The sequence below is a fragment of the Palaemon carinicauda genome, chromosome 16, assembly GCF_036898095.1.
Source record: "Palaemon carinicauda isolate YSFRI2023 chromosome 16, ASM3689809v2, whole genome shotgun sequence".
NCBI lineage: Eukaryota > Metazoa > Arthropoda > Malacostraca > Decapoda > Palaemonidae > Palaemon > Palaemon carinicauda.
The window spans coordinates 15,429,155-15,451,763 of record NC_090740.1 but is presented as its reverse complement, the minus strand read 5'-3'; the positions used below and the strand labels follow the sequence as shown (position 1 = coordinate 15,451,763).

The 22,609-nt window shown below is 38.6% G+C and overlaps 1 protein-coding gene across 2 annotated transcripts in view; it reads right to left on the bottom strand.

Moving 5' to 3' along the window:
* LOC137655658 (3-hydroxy-3-methylglutaryl-coenzyme A reductase-like) overlaps positions 1 to 14,977 on the bottom strand; it is a 160,480-nt gene extending 145,503 nt beyond the window's left edge. For both annotated transcript variants that reach the window (XM_068389596.1, XM_068389598.1), the window contains exon 1: positions 14,825 to 14,977. In XM_068389596.1, the coding sequence (XP_068245697.1) occupies positions 14,825 to 14,849 (25 nt within the window). In that variant the 5' untranslated portion in view covers positions 14,850 to 14,977. The remainder of the gene's footprint in view (positions 1 to 14,824) is intronic.
* Positions 14,978 to 22,609: the final 7,632 nt, after the last annotated feature.

The window sequence follows — 22,609 nt, the reverse complement described above, 5'->3', positions numbered from 1 at the left end:
TAATAAAAAAAAAAAACGTTATCATTCTTCATAAATAAGCAAATCATCTGAAGAAAATTCAAACACTCCTACTGGTTTTGGATTGATATGAATTTAGGCAATGAGACATAGCAATGAGAGGATAATTAGTGATCGTATGCACCCTGAAGAAAATCCAAAAGTTCCTTTATGAAGTTGAGGGTAAAGAGGTTGGACAGCAAGGTGGAAGGAAGAGAGGACGGAGGTGGAGTAGAATGAAATGCCAGTGCAGCTAGGGAAAGCCAAAGGATATTTCCAAAACCTTTTAGTAATGACTATGATGCAACAAGAGAAAATTTGCTCTGAATCTCCCTAGAGCCCTTTTTAGCAATGTTTCTTACTGTTTGTGTATATAACCCTTTTTTCCTTAACTCAAATGCTGGGTTGAAAAAGACACGACAATAAATCCTATATTGTTATAACCAAGGTCTATAGATCGTGGTTGTAATATGGATTTTCGACACACCTACCAACTATAGACCGCCTTGCACATTCCTGACAGATGGAATTTCAATAACACGCCCAGGCAAGAGTTTTCGATTGAGCTACGATATTCGGGGTCATGTGACATGACACCGAGAACAGAAAAACCGTTCAGTATCAAGTTGCAACTATGATAAACATCACTGTTGCACTGTGAAGTAAAATTAAAAAAAAAAAAAAAAAAAGTTAGACGAAAAGGAAGGCAAAGAAGAGGAAGAAAGGAAGGCTAGGTAGAAGGAAAAAAATATTCCTGTAATTCTATATCAACTAAAACATACTCGATTCGTTTCCCTATGCCTCATGCAATGTATAGGTCTGATCAACGAAAAACCCTGGCTATTTTCTTTACCTTTTTCCTAAATGTCACAAAGGAAATGTAGACGTCAAAACACGAATCCTCGTCTGTAAAGTTATCTAGAGTTTTCAAGTGTTTCATACAATCATCATTATTTCCAAACATTCTCAGTAAAAAAAAAAATAAAGATAAAAATAAAATAAAATAAAACTTGATTAAAACTAAAGCAAAACATGATACTCCTTATCTAGATTTGTTTGTTTTCAGGGCAATATATCCACGATAAAATTTAAACTAATTTACTTAAGAATACACAATCTTGCTTGCAGAGAAGGGTTGACAGATCCTTAACTCCTGTAATGAGTATAGAAAGGAGTCTACTTCCCTTCCTAGTAAATAACCCAGAAAAGGAGATTGTCATCCCTAAAGAAATTATCCTTTGGATCAGAGTAAACGGAGAAACTTGGTATTTTAATGGGTTGACTAAAATGCTCATATTCATAGTTTAAAACCAGTTCTTCAGTCCTGTACCTCTCTGATAAGTTGTTTCAGAAGATTAATCAGTTTTCTAGGTATAGGAGAACTCTCATAACTAACAGATGGAGCCATGAATTTTATGAAAACCTGTGAGGTTGCGTTTGGGCCGAAACACAGAGTTAAGAATTAATAGTAATGTCTTCCCCTTGTGCACAAATCTAAAGTTCTCCAACTAATCTAGGTGGATAGACATGACAGTAGAGATACTATCGATAGTGTGTTATTAGGTCCTTTGACTGGCCTGACAGTACTACATTGGTTACCTCTCTCTGGTTACGGATCATTTCGTCTTTGCCTACACATACACCGAATAGTTTGATCTATTCTTTCCACATTCTCTTCTGCCCTCATACACTTGACAACGCTGAGATTACCAAAAAATTCTTCATCACTCAAGGGATTAACTTATGCAATGTAATTATTCACTGGCTACTTTCCTCTTGATAGGGGTAGAAGAGAGACTCTAGCTATGGTAAGCAGCTCTTCCAGGAGATGGACACTCCATAATAAAATCATTATTCTCTGGTCTTGGGTAGTGTCATGGCCTCTGTACCATGGCCTTCTACTGTCTTGGATTCGAGTTCTATTCCTTGAGGGTACACTTGGCACACTGTTTTGTCTTATTTCTCTTCCTCTTGTTTTTTAAGTATTATAGTTTATATGTGAAGGATCTAATTTAATGTTGTTACTGTTCTTGAAATATTTTATTTTGATTGTTTATTCTTCTCTTGTAGTTTATTTATTTTCTTGCTTCCTTTCCTCGCAGGCTATTTTTCCCTGTTGGAGCCCTTGGGCTTAAAGCATCTTGGTTTCCAATTAGGGTTATAGCCTAGCTCGTAATAATAATAATAATAATAATAATAATAATAATAATAATAATAATAATAAAAACACGTTTTAGAGAACGTCCAGTCGTTTCTTTTAATTCTAAAAATAATTGAAAAGTTTGTTTCAATGGAAAACTAATAAGTACTAAAAACTTAATGAGAATGGAGACATCCAAGAAGAGCCTTCAACCTCCTGACGCCTTGGGCCCTATGAACAGACAGTTACAGAAGGTTGCGTCAGGAAATTGTTACTTCCTCAGTGGTATCCTGAAAAGATTTTCCAACTCGAGCTGAGGAGTCAATGACCTGTCCGAGTTGTTGGTGTATGCAAGACAGCTATTGGAGATCCTGCTATAAGACGATCATTCACAAAACGGATGGATAGCCTTCCTTGAGAAATTGTAGAAACCAAAGCTATGCTTGTGAAAACTCACAGTGGTTCAGTTAAAGGGAGAACCTATTGGCCACTGACACCTTTGAACTCGTGCACTCATTAACATGGCTTGTTAGCCATTATAGTCTTGCCAGATCCTTGCCTCCTCGCAGTCCAAAAAGGCTAGATCATAGTTGATGTCAAAGTGCAATGATGGGTCTGGAATTCACAGACTCTTGCTGGAGAGGTTTTCGCTGCTTGCGTAACAAAGTTCAACTGTCCGTTGCTCATGACGTGTTCTAAACTAAGTTGAGGTTTCACCTTGTAAAATAGGGGCCCAGAAGGTGAATCAAGTATGAGGTCCAGTTTTTATTGAGACAAAACTAATTTGTTTAGATAAAAAAAAATTTCCTTCTCCACTTCATCACCCAGTCAGAGAAGTTATTGTTCATTTCTCATACACCGTCTCCATGAGGGAAGATGAGACTTGATAAAATCCATAAGTTGTGAAACAAGACACTTAGTTTCACGAGGCTGAGCAGATGTTATAGCAATAATAACTTTGCAGATTACTCCCAAGTAAGAATCTGTGAAGGAGCTTCCTTAGGAGAAAAGTAGTCTTGCCAGTAAATACAACTTTCGTCCTCCAAGGGGCTAGACTAGTACAGATGTCTGGCGACAGTATTAAAAAAACAAAAAGGGAGACTCTGTGGTGTAACAATGGGCACTCATCGCCAACGGCAGCCAGTAAGTGTGTAGCTTAGAACTCGGTGTTTTACTATGAATTCAATTAGCATATTTCACAAACTTAAAATCAATCCGCATCAGCAGGGTTTTTACAGTGTTTATCATCAACATAATGCATATATGTTAGTCTACCCCTCGATCCTGTCTTACATGATAAGGATGGTAGAGTTCCTTTATTTTCTCAAAAGTAAATAAAAGGATTCAACAAAACTCAGCCTGTTATCAGAATCAAAGTCCATTCCCTAAGCAAACAAATCCAGGACAGAAACACTTACTCTTGTAATTGAAACATTAAAGGGATGAGCATTTTCCAATGGAATGAAGTCCGAAGAAGAGATAGGAGTGGCTTCTGGGAAATCATTAAAAATCACTGTGTGCTTCAGAAGAAGCAAGAGTAACTACCAAAGGAACATCAGATGTACAAACAGAAGGTTCTTTCTACAAATAAAGATGCATGGAACTGAGATGAAAGATTTGGCAGTACTTGCAAAGGGGTAGTAGTCTCATGTGAAGCAGACCTGGCACAGACTCCTAATATCAGAGCCAGAAGTAGTGCTGTAAGTGCTTAATTAGAAAAATTACAAGGTACTGTACTGACTTGCACATCGGAGTGGCTCAAGTAAATTGGCGCAAAGGTAATTTCCCCCAAAAGCTCAGTCTAAGAAGCAAAGGTAGCAAAATAAAAAGATTCTAATCAAGTTGTAATTTTTCTAACCATAAAAAACCAAGACCTTTCATAGGAGTATGACTTTAGCAAAGTGGAACCAGCTGTTAAGCTTTTAACAAAGTAAAAACAGCTGGCTGTCGGGTGCTGGGGTTTCCAACCCGACAGGTAGAGCTAACCTTCACTTTTGACCTTTAGCCTGGGACTAGCAAGGGAGTTGAGTGGGTCACACAAATTCAAGGTCTCAGGTTTGTAAGGTTATGAAAAATCAAATTTTCATAATAAAATAAATTTTTTAACATACTTACCCGGTAGTTACAGGTATATATATAGCTTTAGTCCCTGTCCCCGCAGAATTTCAAAACTCGCTGCAATCGCCGATTGGGTAGCCAGGTGTACCACCGGTGGGCCCTCTAGCAAGGTACCTGGAACCATTCCAGTGATTCATCAGATTATCCATGCCCATAGGTCTCTAGAGGGGAGGAGGGGGGAATTAAATTACTGTACAGTATATATAACTACCGGTTAAGTATGTTCAAAAATTTATTTTATCATGAAAATATCATTTTTAAACATCTGACTTACCCGGTAGTTATATATATAGCTGATTGACACCCTTGGTGGAGGGTCAGGGACAGCCAACATTGTTGGAATTTTACTTAAAGAGTTAATAAACAAGCTTAAGGGTTCGTACCTGATAAGGAAGCTGACTTCAATGAATTCCTGCCTCATTATGTCCGCTTTCCTTACGAGATCCAGCGATCCACCCAGGGGGTTGGGGGCTGAAGACCTCTAGGAGCTGTCAAACCGGTGTACGTAAATAACTCTATGTGACAGGACCTCATCCAATATCCTTGTTCCGGGCGCTCTGAAGGAACAAAACTGACCACCTGACTAAAATCAATGATTGTGGAAGACTGTCGACCAATCTCCACAAACAACCATAAAAATACAAAAGTTCCAAGAGAAGAAAAGGGTACTAGGTTAAGTGAATGTAGTGGTATATCCTTCCCCCACTACTACACTAGCTGCTACGAATGGTCCCAGAGTGTAGCAGTCCTCATAAAGAGTCTGGACACATTTCAAATAATGTGAGGCAAACACAGATTTACTCCTCCAAAAGGTTGTGTCCATAATGCACTGCAAAGATCGATTCTGCTTGAAGGCTACAGAAGTTGCTACAGCTCTAACTTCATGCGTCTTGACTTTCAACAGTTTGAGGTCTGCCTCACTGCAATGTGAATGAGCCTCTCTTATTAAGAGCCTGATAAAAAATGAAAGGGCGTTCTTTGACATCTATAACGAGGGCTTCTTGACCGAGCACCACAGAGCTTCTGACTTGCCTCGTAATTCTTTCGTTCTGTCCAGGTAAAACTTCAGTGCTTTTACTGGGCACAGGACCTTCTCCAATTCCTCACCAACCACTTCCGAAAGGTTCGGAATCTCGAAAGACTTGGGCCAAGGGTGAGAAGGGCGTTCGTTCTTGGCAAGGAATCCTAGTTGCAAGGGGCAGATATCTTTGTTGTTTCTGAAGTCAATGTTCTTACTAAAAGCATGAATCTCACTGACCCTTTTAGCTGTCGCCAGACTAACCAAGAATAGTGTCTTCATAGTGAGATCCTTAAAAGAAGCTGAGTGCAAGGGCTCAAACCTGTCACTCATGAGGAACTTCAGGACTACATCCAGATTCCAGGCCGGTGATTCTTGGTGTCGCTCCTTAGATGTCTCAAAGGATTTGAGAAGATCCTGTAGGTCTTTAATACTAGAGAGGTCCAAGTTCCTGTGCCTGAAGACGGCTCTAACATGCTCCTGTATCCCTTGATAGTAGAAGAAGAAAACTTACGTTTTCTTCTGAGGTCTAACAGGAATGCAGCAATCTGAGTCAAAGAGGTACTGGACGAGGAAACAGAGTTGACTCTGCACCATTCCCTAAAAACCTCCCACTTGGACAGGTAAACCTTGATGGTAGAAGTCCTCCTTGCTCTTGCAATAGCCCTAGCTGCCTCCTTCGAAAATCCTCTAGCTCTTGTGAGTTTTTCGATAGTCTGAAGGCAGTTAGATATAGAGCTTGGAGGTTTTGATGGTACCTTTCCAAGTGTGGTTGTTTGAGTAGATCTACTCTTAATGGAAGGCTTCTTGGGGTGTCCACCATCCATTCTAGTACCTCTGTGAACCACTCTCTTGAGGGCCAAAAGGGAGCCACTAGAGTCAATCTGGTTCCTTCGTGTGACAAACTTTTGCAACACTTTGAACAGAACTTTGAATGGAGGGAACGCGTACACGTCCAGGTGGGACCAATCTAGCAGGAAAGCATCTATGTGGACCGCTTCGAGATCTGGCACTGGGGAGCAGTATGTTTCTAGCCTCTTCGTTTTCGAGGTTGCGAACAGGTCTATGGACGGACGACCCCAAATCTGCCATAGGTTCTTGCAGACCTCTTGATGAAGTGTCCATTCTGTGGACAGAACTTGATATCTCCTGCTGAGGCTGTCTGCCATCACGTTCTTTTCGCCCTGAATGAACCTTGTTAAAAGGGTTACATTCCTCTCTCTTGCCCAAATGAGAAGAACCTTCGCAGTCTCATAAAGGGACTTCAAGTGAGTTCCGCCTTGTTTGGATATGTAGGCCAATGCTGTAGTGTTGTTGGCGTTGACCTGCACCACTCTGTTCAATACTGACCCTTCGAAATTTTTGAGGGCCAACAGGACTGCTAACAGCTCCTTCTGGTTGATGTGGAGGCTCTCTTGATCTCTTGTCCACAGACCCTAGATTTCCAACTTGCCCAGTGTTGCTCCCCACCACGAGTTTGAGGCGTCGGAACACAACACAAGGTCTGGGCTCCTCTGTTGCAGTGAGAGACCTTCTTGAAGTTTGCCCGGATCGTTCCACCACTGGAGGCCACTTCTTATGGGTTCCGTAAGGGGGATGCATTTCCTCTCTAGGTCCTTTTCCTTGTCCCAATGACGATTGAGGTGGAACTGAAGAGGACGAAGATTCAGCCTTCCCAGGAAAACAAACTGCTCCAACGAGGAGAGGGTTCCCAGCAGACTCGTACACTCTCTCACAGAACACTTCTGTTTCTTTAGAAAGGTATGAAGTTTCAGGAAGGCTTGTTCCGTCCTTGAGGGTGACGGAAAAGCCCGAAAAACTAGACTCTGAATCTCCATCCCCAAATAAAGGATCTTCTAAGATGGTGTCAGTTGGGACTTTTCTGTGTTTATAAGAAGACCCAGTTCTTCTGATAACCTCAATGTCATTTGTAGATCCTCCAGGTAGCAATTGTATGAATGAGCTCTGAGTAGCTAGTTGTCCAGATACAGGGAGGATCTGATACCTCTCAAAGTATGCTTGCTACATTTAGCATCAGCTTCGTGAATATTAGAGGAGCGGTGCTGAGGCCAAAACTGGAAGACTTCATTCTTGTAAACGAACCTCAGGTAATGCTTGAAACTCGGATGAATGGGGATATGAAAGTAAGCGTCCTGGAGGTCTAAAGAGACCATCCAGTCGCCCTTTCTTACTGCTGCTAGGACAGACTTTGATGTCTCCATGGAGAACTTTGTCTTCTGAACGAAGGCGTTGAGGGCACTTACATCCAGGACTGGTCTCCACCTCCCCCCCCCACCCCCCCGAGTTCTTGGGAACCAGGAATAAGCAGTTGTAGAGCCCTGGTGACCACAAGTCTCGCACCCTCTCTACTGCCTCCTTCTCCAACATGAGAGACATTTGAAGTTGCATAGCCTGCCTCTTTGACTCCTATCTGTATCTGGGAGAGAGATCTATCGAAGCCAATACTAAAGGAGGTTTCCTTATGAAAGGAATTTTGTATCCCTCCTTCAGTAAAACAACGGACCAAGGGTCTGCTCCCTTTTCTCCCAAGCTCGCCAGAAGCTGTTCAGTCTGGCTCCTACTGCTGTCTGAAGGCGAAAGCTGTCGGACTCTGCTTTGGCCAGGTCTGGATCCTCTTCTCCTTGCTCTCCTTCCCTCGGGTCTGGAACTACCCCTACTGAAAGACTTCCCTCGAAAAGGCTGCAAAAACTGAGGGAATGGAGCTTCTTCTTTCAGTTTGCGGCTAGTGAAGGAAGTCGGTAGGACCTTCCTTGCTGTCTTTGAGACCAAATCTTGTGTGGCCTTCTGGGTTAAAGCGGAAGCAACCTCTCTGACCAGCTCCTGAGGTAAAAGGGAGGGAGAAAGAGGTGCGTACTGCAACTCAGACTTCCAAAAGGGTGTAACCCCCCATGGACAGAAAAGAACACATTTGTGCTCTTTTCTTAAGAACCCCCGCCGCGAATAGGGCTGCCAACTCATTAGAACCGTCTCTAACAGCTTTATCCATACATGACATGATGTGGATGATACTATCAGTGTCAACATACTTTAAGGTCGAAAACTTCTTCCCCAAGGCTCCCAGAGTCCAATCCAGGAAATTGAAAACCTCAAAGGCTCTAAAGACGCCTTTGAGAAGATGATCGAGTTCTGAAGTAGACCAGAGAATTTTGGTCCTTCTCATGGCCGTCCGACGAGGAGAGTCTACCAGACTTGAAAAGTCTCCTTGGGCAGAAGCAGGAACTCCCAAGCCGAGAACTTCTCCCGTCTCGTACCACACGCTAGACCTGGAGGCTAATCTAGCTGGAGGAAAAGAGAAGGCCGTCTTACCCTGGTCTTTTTTGGACTGCATCCAGTCTCCCAACATCCTCAAAGCTCTCTTCGATGATCGAGAAAGAACCATCTTAGTGAAAAGAGACTCCTTTGCTGCCTTCCCTAGGGTAAACTCTGAAGGAGGTGAACGCGGAGCAACAAGCAAAAAATAATCAGGAAACTCTTCTGAAAAAACTTTCATGATTCTCCTAAGATCAACTGAAGGATGAAGGGTCTTAGGCTCTTCACCTTCCGAGAATTCCTCTAACAGCTCAGTAGGGGAAAAGTGATCATCGATCCCTTCCTCCGATAAAGCTCTAACTGAAGTAGAGACGTCTTGAATAACTTGAATCCACTCCTTACGGGCCTGACTTCTATCGTCAAGAGGTGCAGGATCATCATGTTTGGCGTCACGATGATCCAACGCTCGACGCTCAGAAAGAAGCAGCTCGCGATCATTACGATCGGAACTAAGTCGCCTGCGATCTCGACACTCGGTTCGACTGGCGTCATCACAACGTCCGAGGCTCTTACGCTCGGCGTCACGTTTGACTGCTTGACGTTCGGCATCTGCTTGACGCTCGGCATCACGTTCTACTTGACGCTCGGCGTCACGTCTAGTTGCTTGCCGCTCAACGTCACGTCTTGCTTGATGCTCGACGTCACGTCTTGCTTGACGCTCGACGTCACGTTTAGCTGCTTGCCGATCGACGTCACGTCTGGCTGCTTGATGCTCGGTGTCGTGTCTGGTTGCTTGACGTTCGGTGTCATGCGGATCAGTCTCTCGACGTTTAACAGAAGGAACTTTATCACGTCGTTCGGCGTCGTGTTTGATTGCTTGACGCTTGGAAAGCTGTCCGTCGTCAAGAGCCTCTTGACTAACCGCCTTCCAACGTTTAGTTTCAAGTTGCAAAGCTTCCTGACGGTCGGGGTCTTGGCGAGCCACTATGTTGTTGTCCGCAGGCTGATATGCTTGCATGAGAGAAGAGGGTTCTGCTGCATATCTTGCAGCATACTAAAATTAGGATCAACATGTGGCAAAGCAGGAGAGGTTACTTCTACCCCAAGCTACCTTTCTCCGTCGCTCACGGAACGCGCAGAGCGTCCAGAGGACGACAACTAGTCTGAAGGTGGCGGCGGAGCATGAACCAAGGTCATACTAGACTCAGGAAATTGTTCTGCAACAGGCTGGGCTGGACGCTTGGCAGAATCCGACATCCTTACAGGACACTTAGCAGGAGAGCCTTCTTCGGAAGAAGGAAAACGCTCCGGACTGCTCCAATGACTACAACCAGGGCTTGCGGCGACATGGCGCGACGCTGGTCGACCGCGTCCATCTTCCTCTTCAGAGGTCTGGAAGCTTGGCGCCAGCCCCAACTGGGCGCTGCATCATCCGAAGATGAAGTAAACACTTTCACCTCACCTTTCCCGCGGTGAGGGCAAGCGTCCCGTGAAGCGTCAACAGGTACGCTCGAGGGGACGTCTGCTCGGGCGTTAACGCCTCTCGTTTCCTTTCGCCGATCGACATTAATTCTCCCAGGGGTTGGGGAGCTTGGAAGAGGTCTATGGCTAGGTGAACGACAGGTCCGAGCAGACGCACCCTCCACTGCACTAAAACAAATTAACTGCACTTTTTGCATTGACACTGGCACTTTTTAATTGATTAACATCGGACATTAACTGGTTTCTGTCCGCAGCAAGCGATTCAACTCTAACGCCTAGGGCTTGAATAGCAACCATCATGTCCTTTAGAGTTGGTTCCTCAGCAGTAACAGTAGTGGGATCTGTAACTACCACTACAGGAGAAGGATTAGATTCATTGACACGGGAAGAGGAATATTCTCTAGAAGAATGAGAAGAACTTTGTCTAATTCTATCTTTCTCAAGTTTACGAGTGTAGTGGTCAAATTCTAACCACTCACTCTCAGACAACAAAATAAATTCATCACACCGATCCCCCAACTCACACACTTTACCCCTACATTTTACACAAATGGAGTGGGGATCAATAGAGGTTTAGCAAGCCGGGTCTTACAACCTTTCACACACTTTCTATAAGCAGAAGAAGGGTCAGACATTTTGAATATTTTAGAAGAGAGATTAAACGAGCAAGGGTCAAAATAACAAAAATCAATAAACGTTCAAGAAAATCCAAATGCAAATCCAAACAAGCGAAAGCCAATAACCAATTAGTAGTGCATCACCAAGATAACTGCAAAAATTCAGGTTAACAACGAGTGATATATCCAACGATGTCGCCGGCGTGGCGGCAGGGAAGATCTGAGGAATCACTGGAATGGTTCCAGGTACCTTGCTAGAGGGCACACCGGTGGTACACCTGGCTACCCAATCAGCGATTGCCGTGAGTTTTGATATTCTGCCGGGACGTCAGGGACTAAAGCTATATATATAACTACCGGGTAAGTCAGATGTTTAAAAAGATTGCAGAGCTAGAGGAGATGCTTGCATCTTCAACAGATTGATATGCAGGCCCTTCTTATCCTTAGACCACAAACGTGGGGTCGTTTTGCTCCTCAGGCGTACGCCCCACCCCTCCTTCGATGCATCTATGATCAACAGCATCTCTGGAGGTAGGGAGTCAAATGACACTCGCCTGGTGAGGTTTAATGTCGTTGAGCCACTACTCAAGATCGTCCACAGCATATTTTTCTACCAGAACCTGAAAGTTAAGAGGATGGTGGATGCTGGCTCATAAATACTTAATGAGTGTGACATTTTAGCCACTATAGTATTGTATTTAACATAATGAATGTATTGGAGAAGTAATTGTAGGCGGGGTCTAACCACACATGAACTCGGTGGTAGTGTTGCAGTGACACACTTCAGTCTCACAAAGTACATCTACTTGTATGGACATCTGTCACACGATTGGAGCTACTCAACCGCAACTGGAAACTATATACAGTAACTTTAGTTGAGCGGTATTTCACTAGATTTTCTAATAAAAGACATAACCAATTGCCGAACAACTGTGTATATATGGCTAAAACAATACAATGTAAGAGAAAGATTGAAAAGCCATCCAAGGAGATGGAAGACCCCACTAAACAATCACAAAAGGAAACGAAGTTAACTCCTTTCTATAACCGAGGATTTATTTTCATAATCATTTTCCAATCTCAATAGTAGACATGCCATCATAAGCCAATGCTCATCCTTTTTTCAGCATAAGCGTGAGGAAATCATTTGTAATAGATTGGTTGACATTATGCCCAAAAGGAATAAACAACCTAAACTCACTTACTAAATATTAATCACCTCTCTCTCATATATACAGTACACAGTATATATATACATATATATATATATATATATATATATATATATATATATATATGTATATATATATATATATATATATATATATATATATATATATATATATATATATATACACATTTATTCGCCAAAGCATATTACTGTATGCCAAAAAAATAATGACGTCTTTTAGAAAATGAAATAGTCTTTATTCTAATTGTTTTACTTGAATTTGCTTGTTTTATTTTTCACATAGGTCTATGTATTTCAAAGAATTATATGTATATTTCATCAAATTATAGTGGTCTACCATTTACTTAACCTATAACGCTTGTATTATCAGTCTTAGTCATTTTGTCTTCTAAGATTTACTTAGGATTTAGTTAGACCCAACTTGTGAGGGTTTAAATGGATCAGTTTGCCCCTCCTCGCCTTACTCTTGAGCAACTTGAAGTTCGCGCTTCTGATTATATAATTCTTATTAAGCCTATAGACCTACAACGAAAATAAAGAAGGATTCATACCCCTGGACTGTGGAAAAATTTTACAAATTGTACGTTATTGCCTGATAGACACCCTTTATAAATTACAAGATTTGATGCAAATATATATTTATTTATTGTTGCAATCTGACATATAGTCATGACCTAGCATGTTATAAAGCCAAGACTCCAGAACCGCATCATTATAATCATTATTGTTCGAGATACGTTGTTATTGTAGAATATGCACATAATAGCTGTGGGTGAATATGTTGGACCTTATTATAGACTTCCGTTTATAAGCTTATTCACTTCGTTATTTATCATCCTTTCCTCTCCCTGAAGAAACTTCTCGAGACACTAGACCTATATAGGTAGCACTGACTATAACCTGAGATATGCCTTATAATTTATAGCAAGTTTTGAAACCATGACTTAAATTTTGCTTTATACACAAAATGACATAAGTAAAATTAAAAAATAACTTTGAATTCATATCCCAAATGCATAAATAGTTACCATTAGCCTATAGGTCTAAGTGTAAATTTTTCTCCATCCCGACGTCCCCTTTCCCACTCTCCTTTTATCCAAACAGAGAGTTACATAAATAGTCTCACGGAGACATGGTGACAGAGGAATTCATGCTACACTAACATATTTAATTTTTGTTCTAAAATATTATTCTAGCACAATTTTTCTTAATGATCTAATATTTTTCAATGATAAAATTTTACATAATGGGGCAACGTTGTCTCATACATTCACATGTTTATAAAGTGAAATATAAGTTTCAATACTAACTGACAACTTGAGAACCCTCGTCCGAAGCAAAAATTAAAAAGTATCACTAGTTTTGCTGCTTTTCATACATATTAGGATTATTTTCAATGAAGCACATGAACTACGTAATTTTCTAACTGGTTATTTTATAATCAGTGCAAACCTCCCTTTTACTTCTGGGTTTCTCCATCCATCCATAATTATAGTATTTGGATAATCAATAATAACTAAAATGAATGGTTTGCACCAACTTGGTAACCAGTTGGAATAATATAAGTCTAATATATTTAGCAAGAAATCAGACATCATACTATTGCGAGATAAGGGGTGTTTGTATGATAGGGGCCACCTGTATGTATGATGACGCCCGGTGTGACGGTCTGAACGATCCCCCGGTCTCAGAATTCTCCTTGACATTGTATAATGGTTCTTTTCCGCCATTAGCTCGCTTCGCTCGCATGAAAATAAAACACCAAGCTCGTATGTACTGGCAAGCGGTAATGTTGAGCTGCACACGCTAACATTACAGAAAAATAAAACATAAACCTCGTATGCACTGGCAAACGGTAATGTTCGCGCATGCGCAGATTATCACGGAGAATTCTGAGACCGGGGTAAATTCTGAGACACCGGCTAAAAATGCGGATCTATTATAGTTTATTACAGGGTAATGTAACCTAGGGAAAACACTACTTTTATCTATAGAATAAGGTCCGTTCTCTTCGAAAATGGCACTCGTTCCTGTCGGAAATGAATATTTTCAGAAATATATATACATCTATATTCGCCGATAATAACCATTATATTCAGCGTTGCTAATGTTAGCGTACGCAGCTCAACATTATCGCTTGCCAGTACATACGAGCCTGATGTTTTTGTTTTCAGGCGACCGATGCGAGCCCGCGGCAGAACAAGAGCCATTAGATTCTAACATTTTAACAAAAAATGTATATTTTCCTCTAGTAAAGAACGTGATTTAACCAGTTTTCACCTTCATTTCAACCACAACAACAATAACCAGTTTGGCTACTTGAAGTTAGTCAAACTGGTTGTTCTGTTTGTTTGCAGTTGAAATTTGGTTAAATCATGTTATTTGCTATTGGAAAACATATATTTTCTGTTCGAAATGATACCCTGTAGGCTTGTAAAACTTTACCAAAAATACAGCAGTCAGGGAGGTCACAAGGGAGCATTAGCCCCCGTGTTAGATAAGTAGGCAAGGGCATGGCTTTTAGGTTGGGTTAGGTAGGGTATTTTACGTTAGGTGGTGGTCTTGAAATTTGGAAATTATCTCCTTTTTCGTTTCTCAACCGATTTTCATCATTAAAAAAAAAATTCTAAAGGTAATTTTCTTATATAAATATTACAGAACCTCAAACTTATTGGCATTAATAGTGAAGTTTTCATTAAAAGATCATGTTTGTGAAGAACGGTGCATAGGTATAGAATTAACTAAAGTAAGTCAAAGGCTATGGGTGGGATATCGTCAGAAGTAAATACTAAATGAAATTGTACGTCCTAAGATGAACATGGATGGCACAACTTATGTTTTAGAGAATTGTCAGGCTTGACATAAGGTAGGTTAGCCTAACCAATCCCCACGTAAGCTATCTTTACCGATACCGGTAGAATATACCACAGCAATGATTACGCAATTGCAAACGGCAAAAAAAATGTTACATGGGTAAAAAAATCACTTACGTGGGTTTTCCTTTACGTCAGCCATGGCAATTTAGCTGCAATACGATGGATTATATGCAATGTCTAACACAATCACTGCCACCCACCCCACATTACAAATATTACTACACCGACTTTGGTCGGCCTCTTCGTCAGTAGTTTTCTGTGATTGTAAATTGCAATTCGCTGCAGCTAACTATAAAGAGCTACCGTTTGAGAATTAGTAATAGCTTTCAAAACAAATGTATAAATTGTGAAGATTATTGAAATAAGATGATAAATTTAGCAATAAATATATATAATAAATATAATTTAAGCTTTATATTTATCTAAATTTATGCTTATATTCTACATTATTCAGTTTTACTTATCTATTCCCCCCCTTTTTATGGAAGCATTACCATTCTTTCAACTCACTATTCAATGGGCTGTATTTACTATTATTGACACTTCTCAGCTGTTGCAATTTCCACAAGGGTTACGTTCTCAGAGACTGCTTACATGTAAATCTTCGGCAGGGTCTAAATTAACATTGCGTAATGTGGCATATATGAACCAATTGAAATATATTTATGCAATGTTATCGATTACCTTATGTGTAACATGAAAACATAATGGCAGCATTGATCACGGTAAAATTATGGTTATTCAAAGGGGTAACTCTCTCTCTCTCTCTCTCTCTCTCTCTCTCTCTCTCTCTCTCTCTCTCTCTCTCTCTCTCTCTCTCTCTCTCTATATATATATATATATATATATATATATATATATATATATATATATATATATATATATATATATATATATATATATATATTCATCCTGATTCCCGTTATATAGCAAATATAGTAGTGTTTTTTGTTGTATAGTTACGTTTTAGGATTTACTCAAAGGTGGTTTCAGCAAATATTTTGAAAGATTGAATTGGCAGACGTCAGGTAGCTTATGTAATGTTATATAGGCTACCTGTTACCATGGGATGTAACATTAGGATCAGCAATTGTTTTCACTATTATTACTTACTTACTTTCTAAGCTACAACCCTAGTTGGAAAAGCAGGACCCTATAAACCCAGGGGCTCTAACAGGGAAAATAGCCCTGTGAGGAAAGGAAACAAGGAAAAATAAAATATTTTAAGAACAGCAACAAAACCAAAATAAATATTTCCCATATAACTATAAAAACTTCAACAAAACAAGAGGAATGGAAATAAGATAGGACAGTGTGCTCGATAGTACCCTCAAGCAAGAGAACTCTAACCCAAGACAGTGGAAGGCCATGGTACAGAAGCTATGGCACTACCCAAGACTAGAGAACAGTGGTTTTATTTTGAAGTATCATTCTCTTAGAGGACCTATGTTATTTACACAGAGAGAGAGAGAGAGAGAGAGAGAGAGAGAGAGAGAGAGAGAGAGAGAGAGAGAGAGAGAGAGAGAGAGAGAGAGAGAGATTCCTACACTCAATAGGTCACCAAGCGTTAATATTAGTGTCTTGCGTTTTTTGCAGCTTATTGTATTTGTTATGCTTAAGTTTTATCATTACGTCATTTAATCTATCTTTTTAACTACATATCTAAGTTATTCATAAATTTTTCTTAACAAATTTATTTCTTCCTTAAATTAACAGTGTTTTCATTTGTTTTCTTTTAGAATGACAGTGTTTTATTTTTTCCCTTGGAATTACCCAGTGTTTACATTTGCTTTCTTCTAGAGTTAACGGTGTTTTCATTGTTTCCCCCCTCATTGTGTTTTGGGATAATTTTCTTGATTTTGTTTTGTGGAAAATTATTTTGATATATTCCTACGGATTTAATCTAATGCATGAATGTGTTCATACTTTGGGTACGTTTAAACTTAGTGGATGTCTCCAAGACCTGATATATTTTTGACGTAAAGTGTGATTTAGAAACTGTCCAAGAAAAGTAGCGTTATTACAAAGGATTTAGCTGCTTTAATTACCTCTAAAACCAACTACTTTTTCACTAGTCAGCTGATTTGTTATATTCCATTTTGATGTAGGCTATTGGTTTTTGCTCTGGAAAAATATAACATATGAAAGTATTGGTTCTTTTTTTAATTGCCTCCTTCCATTTCCTGTGTTTTAAAACTCACTTCTCCATGTTTTATATCCAATCGTCTGTATCCCGTTGAATGGTTTTGGCATTTACTTCTATCTTTCCTTTTATCATTTAACTTATATTTAGCTCTAATTCGTGTAAGCTATAGTTGACTGTTTTCCTTATTTTCACTTTTTCAATAATCAGGGTTATATTTATCAATATAGCTTTCTCTCCTCTTCAGGGTATTGTTTGCATACCGCAGTATCCCTCATATTCCCCATTTTCTTTTTTTCTTTTTTTTTACTTGTATTGGCGAATGGAAGGGAATTAAATAACAAAGACTAAATTAAATTTGGTATTATTGTAGTGTATTACAGGGCAATGTAACCTAGGAAAAAAAACTACTTTTTCTTATAGAAAAAAAAAATTACACTCGTTCCCTTCGCAAATGAATAGTTTCAGAAATATATATCCTACGATAATGGGGGACCCCCAGTGGGAACTCGGGGTTTTGGGTGGGGAAAATATATTGGGGAAACTATATATAATCGTAAAACAAGCCTTTCCTTCTCTACACATTACCTTCTTGAATGTATAATAAACGGAGGAAAATACAAAACAGTATAGCTGGATAAACTTTGGAGGCGCCGTTGCAAAGATTATTTCATGAAAAAATACAGTAACCAGTGCTGGCAACGTGTAATGTAGATCAAATGTTAATGTATCATGCTAACATTGGCAGTGTTTTTCATTTAATTTTTCTCATTCTACTTGCCCGTTATAGGCGCTCTTATACGTACGTTTGTACATAGCAGGTTTCGACTTTCCGTGCAAAAACCGCCCCTCCCTGCACAGAGACTTTTCCCCCACCAATAGGATTTCTTCTTCTCTAATCGTGAAATGTAACTGTTCAACTCTACCAGCTCTGTTCAAGTCTAGTACTTGATTAGTAATTTAGTTATGCAATACCCTCGTATACATATTACGTTTGACCCCAGTATTACTCGTTTTATTATCCGATACCTTATAAAATCACCTCATTTTATATACCCATCAAATATTATTTATCATACATTCCATTTTATCTTCATACATTTCGTTATTACCTTGTCACTCCCAGATTTCATATAAATACTTGCTCTGGACAAGTTTCCCATTCTGTTCATTCATGTTTACTCTCTAGACTCCGTGGCTTTTCCGTTAACGAATCACGAACCCAATTCAACCCATACGTATGGAAAGTTTGCACAGGTCTGTTAATATTTCCTTAGCCCCACCTTCCAAGTTACAACAGCGCCTTTGCTGTGAAAACCTTTTCCCAATTCACGTCTTTGTTAGATCAAGTGTCGTCTTTTGCGTATTTACGATCTATTAGAAAATTGTAACCGCTTCAGTAATCCATACTTGAAACTATTTTGGTGTATTCCATTGTTGATAATTTTCTTAAATCACGTAATGTAATATACCAACTCTTACAATGTTCCAAGTGCAGTGCTAATCTAAGGCAAAACACTTAAGACACCACCGACTCTACTTCATGAAATGAACACGTGAATCGTTTGTGGAAGTTTATTATCTGCATTCCCTTGGTGTATCACGCTGGCTATTACTGCAATTTAAATTTCCGTCGGGAAAAGTGCCATTTTCCTAATGTAGGTACCTCGCATATGAAAGTACGTTTCAATGGCTGTGGACCAAGTTGACAGTGCAAATCTCTGAATGGAACTTGAAGGTAGTTCAAGGAGAAGATTATAAAGACTACCGTAGTTAATTGTAGCTGGAATGACGAATATAATGACAAGCCTCTGACTTTAGACAATTAACATAATCAGCCAACTTTTAATCGTGATGGGCTTTAGCGGGGAATAGTATGATATACTTTCCTTTGCGGTTGATTATAGTTTTAGAAGGATGTATATAAAGAGAGAAAGCTAGGCTCGTTTATCATACAGGAAATTATATCACTATTTTATAATACAGGTTTTATTTTTGTGACTAGTTAGTTTTGTGGAAGATTTGCGACTATAGTCCATTTCTTTTAGCGATGCATATTTGCACCGACTTGCAGCGGTGCCCTTTTAGCTCGGAAAAGTTTCCGGATCGGTGATTGGTTGGACAAGATAATTCTAACCAATCAGCGATCAGGAAACTTTTCCGGCGAGTCGGTGCAAATATACATCGCTAAAAGAAATGGACTATAGTTAGTTTTGTGGAAGATTTTAAATGATTGGAAAACGTATTCCGGAAGAACCTCCCTACAATCCAATCAGGCAACAAAGATCTACGCCTGGGTGATATGAGCACTAATACTCCAAGACCATCCTTTACATTCAGATCTCCCTGGACAATTCTATCCTGTTCATAACACTAGGCAGGCAGTTAATTCTAATAGCCAGGCCTTCTCCATCATGAGGCTCAATACTACACAGTATTCTAGAAGTTTTATTCCAGCTGTTACCAACTTGTGGAATGATCTTCCTAATCGGGTAGTTGAATCAATAGAACTTCAAAAGTTCAAAGTTGGAGCAAATGTTTTTATGTTGACCAGGCTGACATGAGTCTTTTTATAATTTATATATGACATATCTGTTTTTGACGTTAAGTTTATATAGGGTATATCTGTTTTGACGTTGTTACTGTTTTTAGAATGATTTATTGTTAATTTATTCTCATCATTTATTTATTTCCTTATGTCCTTTCCTCACTGGGTTATTTTTCCCTATTGGAGCCCTTGTGCTTATAGCATCTTGGTTTTCCAACTAGGGTTGTAGCTTGACTAATAATAATAATAATAATAATAATAATAATAATAATAATAATAATGATAATAATAATGATAATAATAATAATAATAATAATGATAATAATAATAATATTAATAATAACAATAACATCAGTGTAAATACAATAGTGCTGTAGTTCATAAACATTCACTCTATAATGATTTACTGTCCAGAGAAATTCTCTTCCACATAAAATCTTAAAAAGTTTTCTGTAGATTTGTCAATACTAAAGTCACCTCTCTCCAAGGCTCTATTTCAAATCAGTCCTAGCAACCCATTGTGAGATGCTGGACTGGAAATTACTTTACAGACGATGCTACTGAACGTGTAACAGTTATTACTCCAGATTCTGCCTACTGGCAATAATTAAGAAATGTGGATCTCCAACTTTGCAGTCAATAAGAAAGAGTATCACTACGCTCACTTACCAATGTCATTCATAGTTTAACTTAATCTCTTTAATGATATCTTTGTTATAATCAACACCTTTAAATCCACTCACCAGGACCCGAAATTAATTTTGTTTTTCACAGATTTGTTAATGTCTAATCACTTAATGAAAGAAACAAAGCAACGAATTGGTATTACCTGATCTAATCTCTTTAATATACAAAATTGTAACCATAATGAAGTAGTCATCTTAACATTCTCGGGATAAAGGAAAATTACTTAAAATCACAATTAACGCAAAATCAATTATTTGATAACAGCAATTTTATCAATATTTTAGATACGCTCAATTATAAGTAAGGACATTTCCATAGTAAGTGAAAAACGGCTATAAAAGATTCTATAGAAAACGGGTTAGAAAATCCAAAACGATTAGTCGTCTGCTTTTGAAATATAAAATAAAGGGATCTATCAGAGTCCAGAGTCCAAGTTAATCCTGGTGCTTAATTTCATTTATCAGACAACATAACATTAATTGTGACAATAATATCTTAGGTTTAAAAGAAACGGAAATTATAGAGTATTAGTGTGTATGTCCCTCGCCACTAGCTGCCTTTCTATTCGGCCTAATATGATCTTTATAAATATTTTATATAATACCGAGAATAAACTCTTTGCGCGATATTATTTTAGGGCTTTTGCGACTCCCTTTTTGGGGTTAATTCAATAATGAAGTTTTTCCAAGTTGTGTAAATAGAGCATATTATGTACGAAAAAATTACCAACATATGACGACATATAGTCAATCTAACAGAGCATAAAATGATTTCATAATAAAGATACTATGTGGTGCTGCTTTGGAAAAGAAATTCTAAAAGTTTCTGAATCATTTATTACACAATTGGTGCTTCATCCGAGAGGCAACAGTGGATTCGAACCTGCGTTACACAGCGCAGGCGAATTTAGAAGTGGGAAAATGCATTATACTAACACATTTAGCCTTTAGTATTATTCCAGAGCAAAACTAGGAGGAATGCGGCTACAAATGTGGGATGCTTCCATAATTTGTGCTTTAAATAGTATTTTTTAATGAAAACAGTTTATCTTATTGCTAAAATATACCTTCCTTATATTTACGTAAGCACATCTAAAACTCCATGACGCAACGCTTTGTAACCAAAGTCCTTAATTATTCACGTTGATCTCCAAAAGTTTTAGCAATATGTTTTTACTAGTTTTTCGTCAACAATTTTCTCTAAATAAAGGCTTTTAGTTTTCTATGTATCTTGATATTTTTATAATATATACAATTGTATTGTGTACAATTTAGTTAGTCGGTAATAGGATATCCATAGATAGTCGCCCATCTAGAAATTTTTATTTTTGGAAAAAAAAAAAAAGATTTCTCGTTAATTTTCTTGTTATTTTTTTTTATTGTATTCTGATGCTAATATGGGTAAATTTTCATGAGTAGCCGATAATTCCCAGTGGATAACAGAATAATTTTACGGGCATATTTTCATGTATTTTGAACGAACCTAATGATGATTATCGGTGCAAATCAATAGTTGTTGAGTTAGGTACTGATTGCCACAACTACACAATCTATGGATTTTCGAGAAGAAATATAGTCAAATTCTTTCAAAACACGTGAATATATGCCAGAAAACCACTTTTTATCCAGTTTTACTGAGAAAACAAGTACTCACGAAAGTGAAAACACATTGACAACCATCGACAATGTTTACAACTTACAATGTACCGACCGACCGGGCTCTTGCACACTTGCGGGCTGTAGTTAGGATGTGTTTGTAAGGGCTTATATGAGGAGTCCTGCTTTGCATATATATAAGATAAATGTAAATACGAATGTACTGTATATACACGTAGTACACTAAATTTATTCAGGGTAACATATAAAATGGAAGCTTGGTAAATCCCAAAACCGTATGCACACATTTTTTTATATAAAAAAACTGAGTGTGCAATGTTTGTTTACATTGATCACCATCTTGGCTGACGCCCATAGGAACTTTCCAATATGGCGGCGATCTTCACGAATGCCCCACCATTGGCCAGTATGGGTCACCTGGCATCTAGTGATAGTGTATCTATGTTTAGTCTGTAGGTGTTATGTTGGGTTGTGGTAATCGAAAAACGATACTTTTGAGGAAGATATTAATATCATAATACAATCAAAACATCAAGAAAATTAATGAGAATGAAATTGTTTAAAAAAAAAAAAATGGCTAGATGAGTGACTACCCAAGGACTACCTAAATTTTACGAAATACAATAGTTTATCTTATAAAACTATCAAGATACATAGAAAACCAAATGTCTTAATTTTAGAGAGAACTATTGATGGGAAACTAGTGTAGATATACATATCCCTAAAACTTTTAAAGATAAAAGTGAATAATTACGAAGGTTGATTGCAAAGCGTTGCATAAAGGACTAGATGCGCTTACGTATATATAAAAATGGATATTTTAGTAATGTAGTAAACTGCTTTAATTATGATTACTATCTTAAACATATATTATAGACATTTTCCAAGCTAAAAATGCAATAATC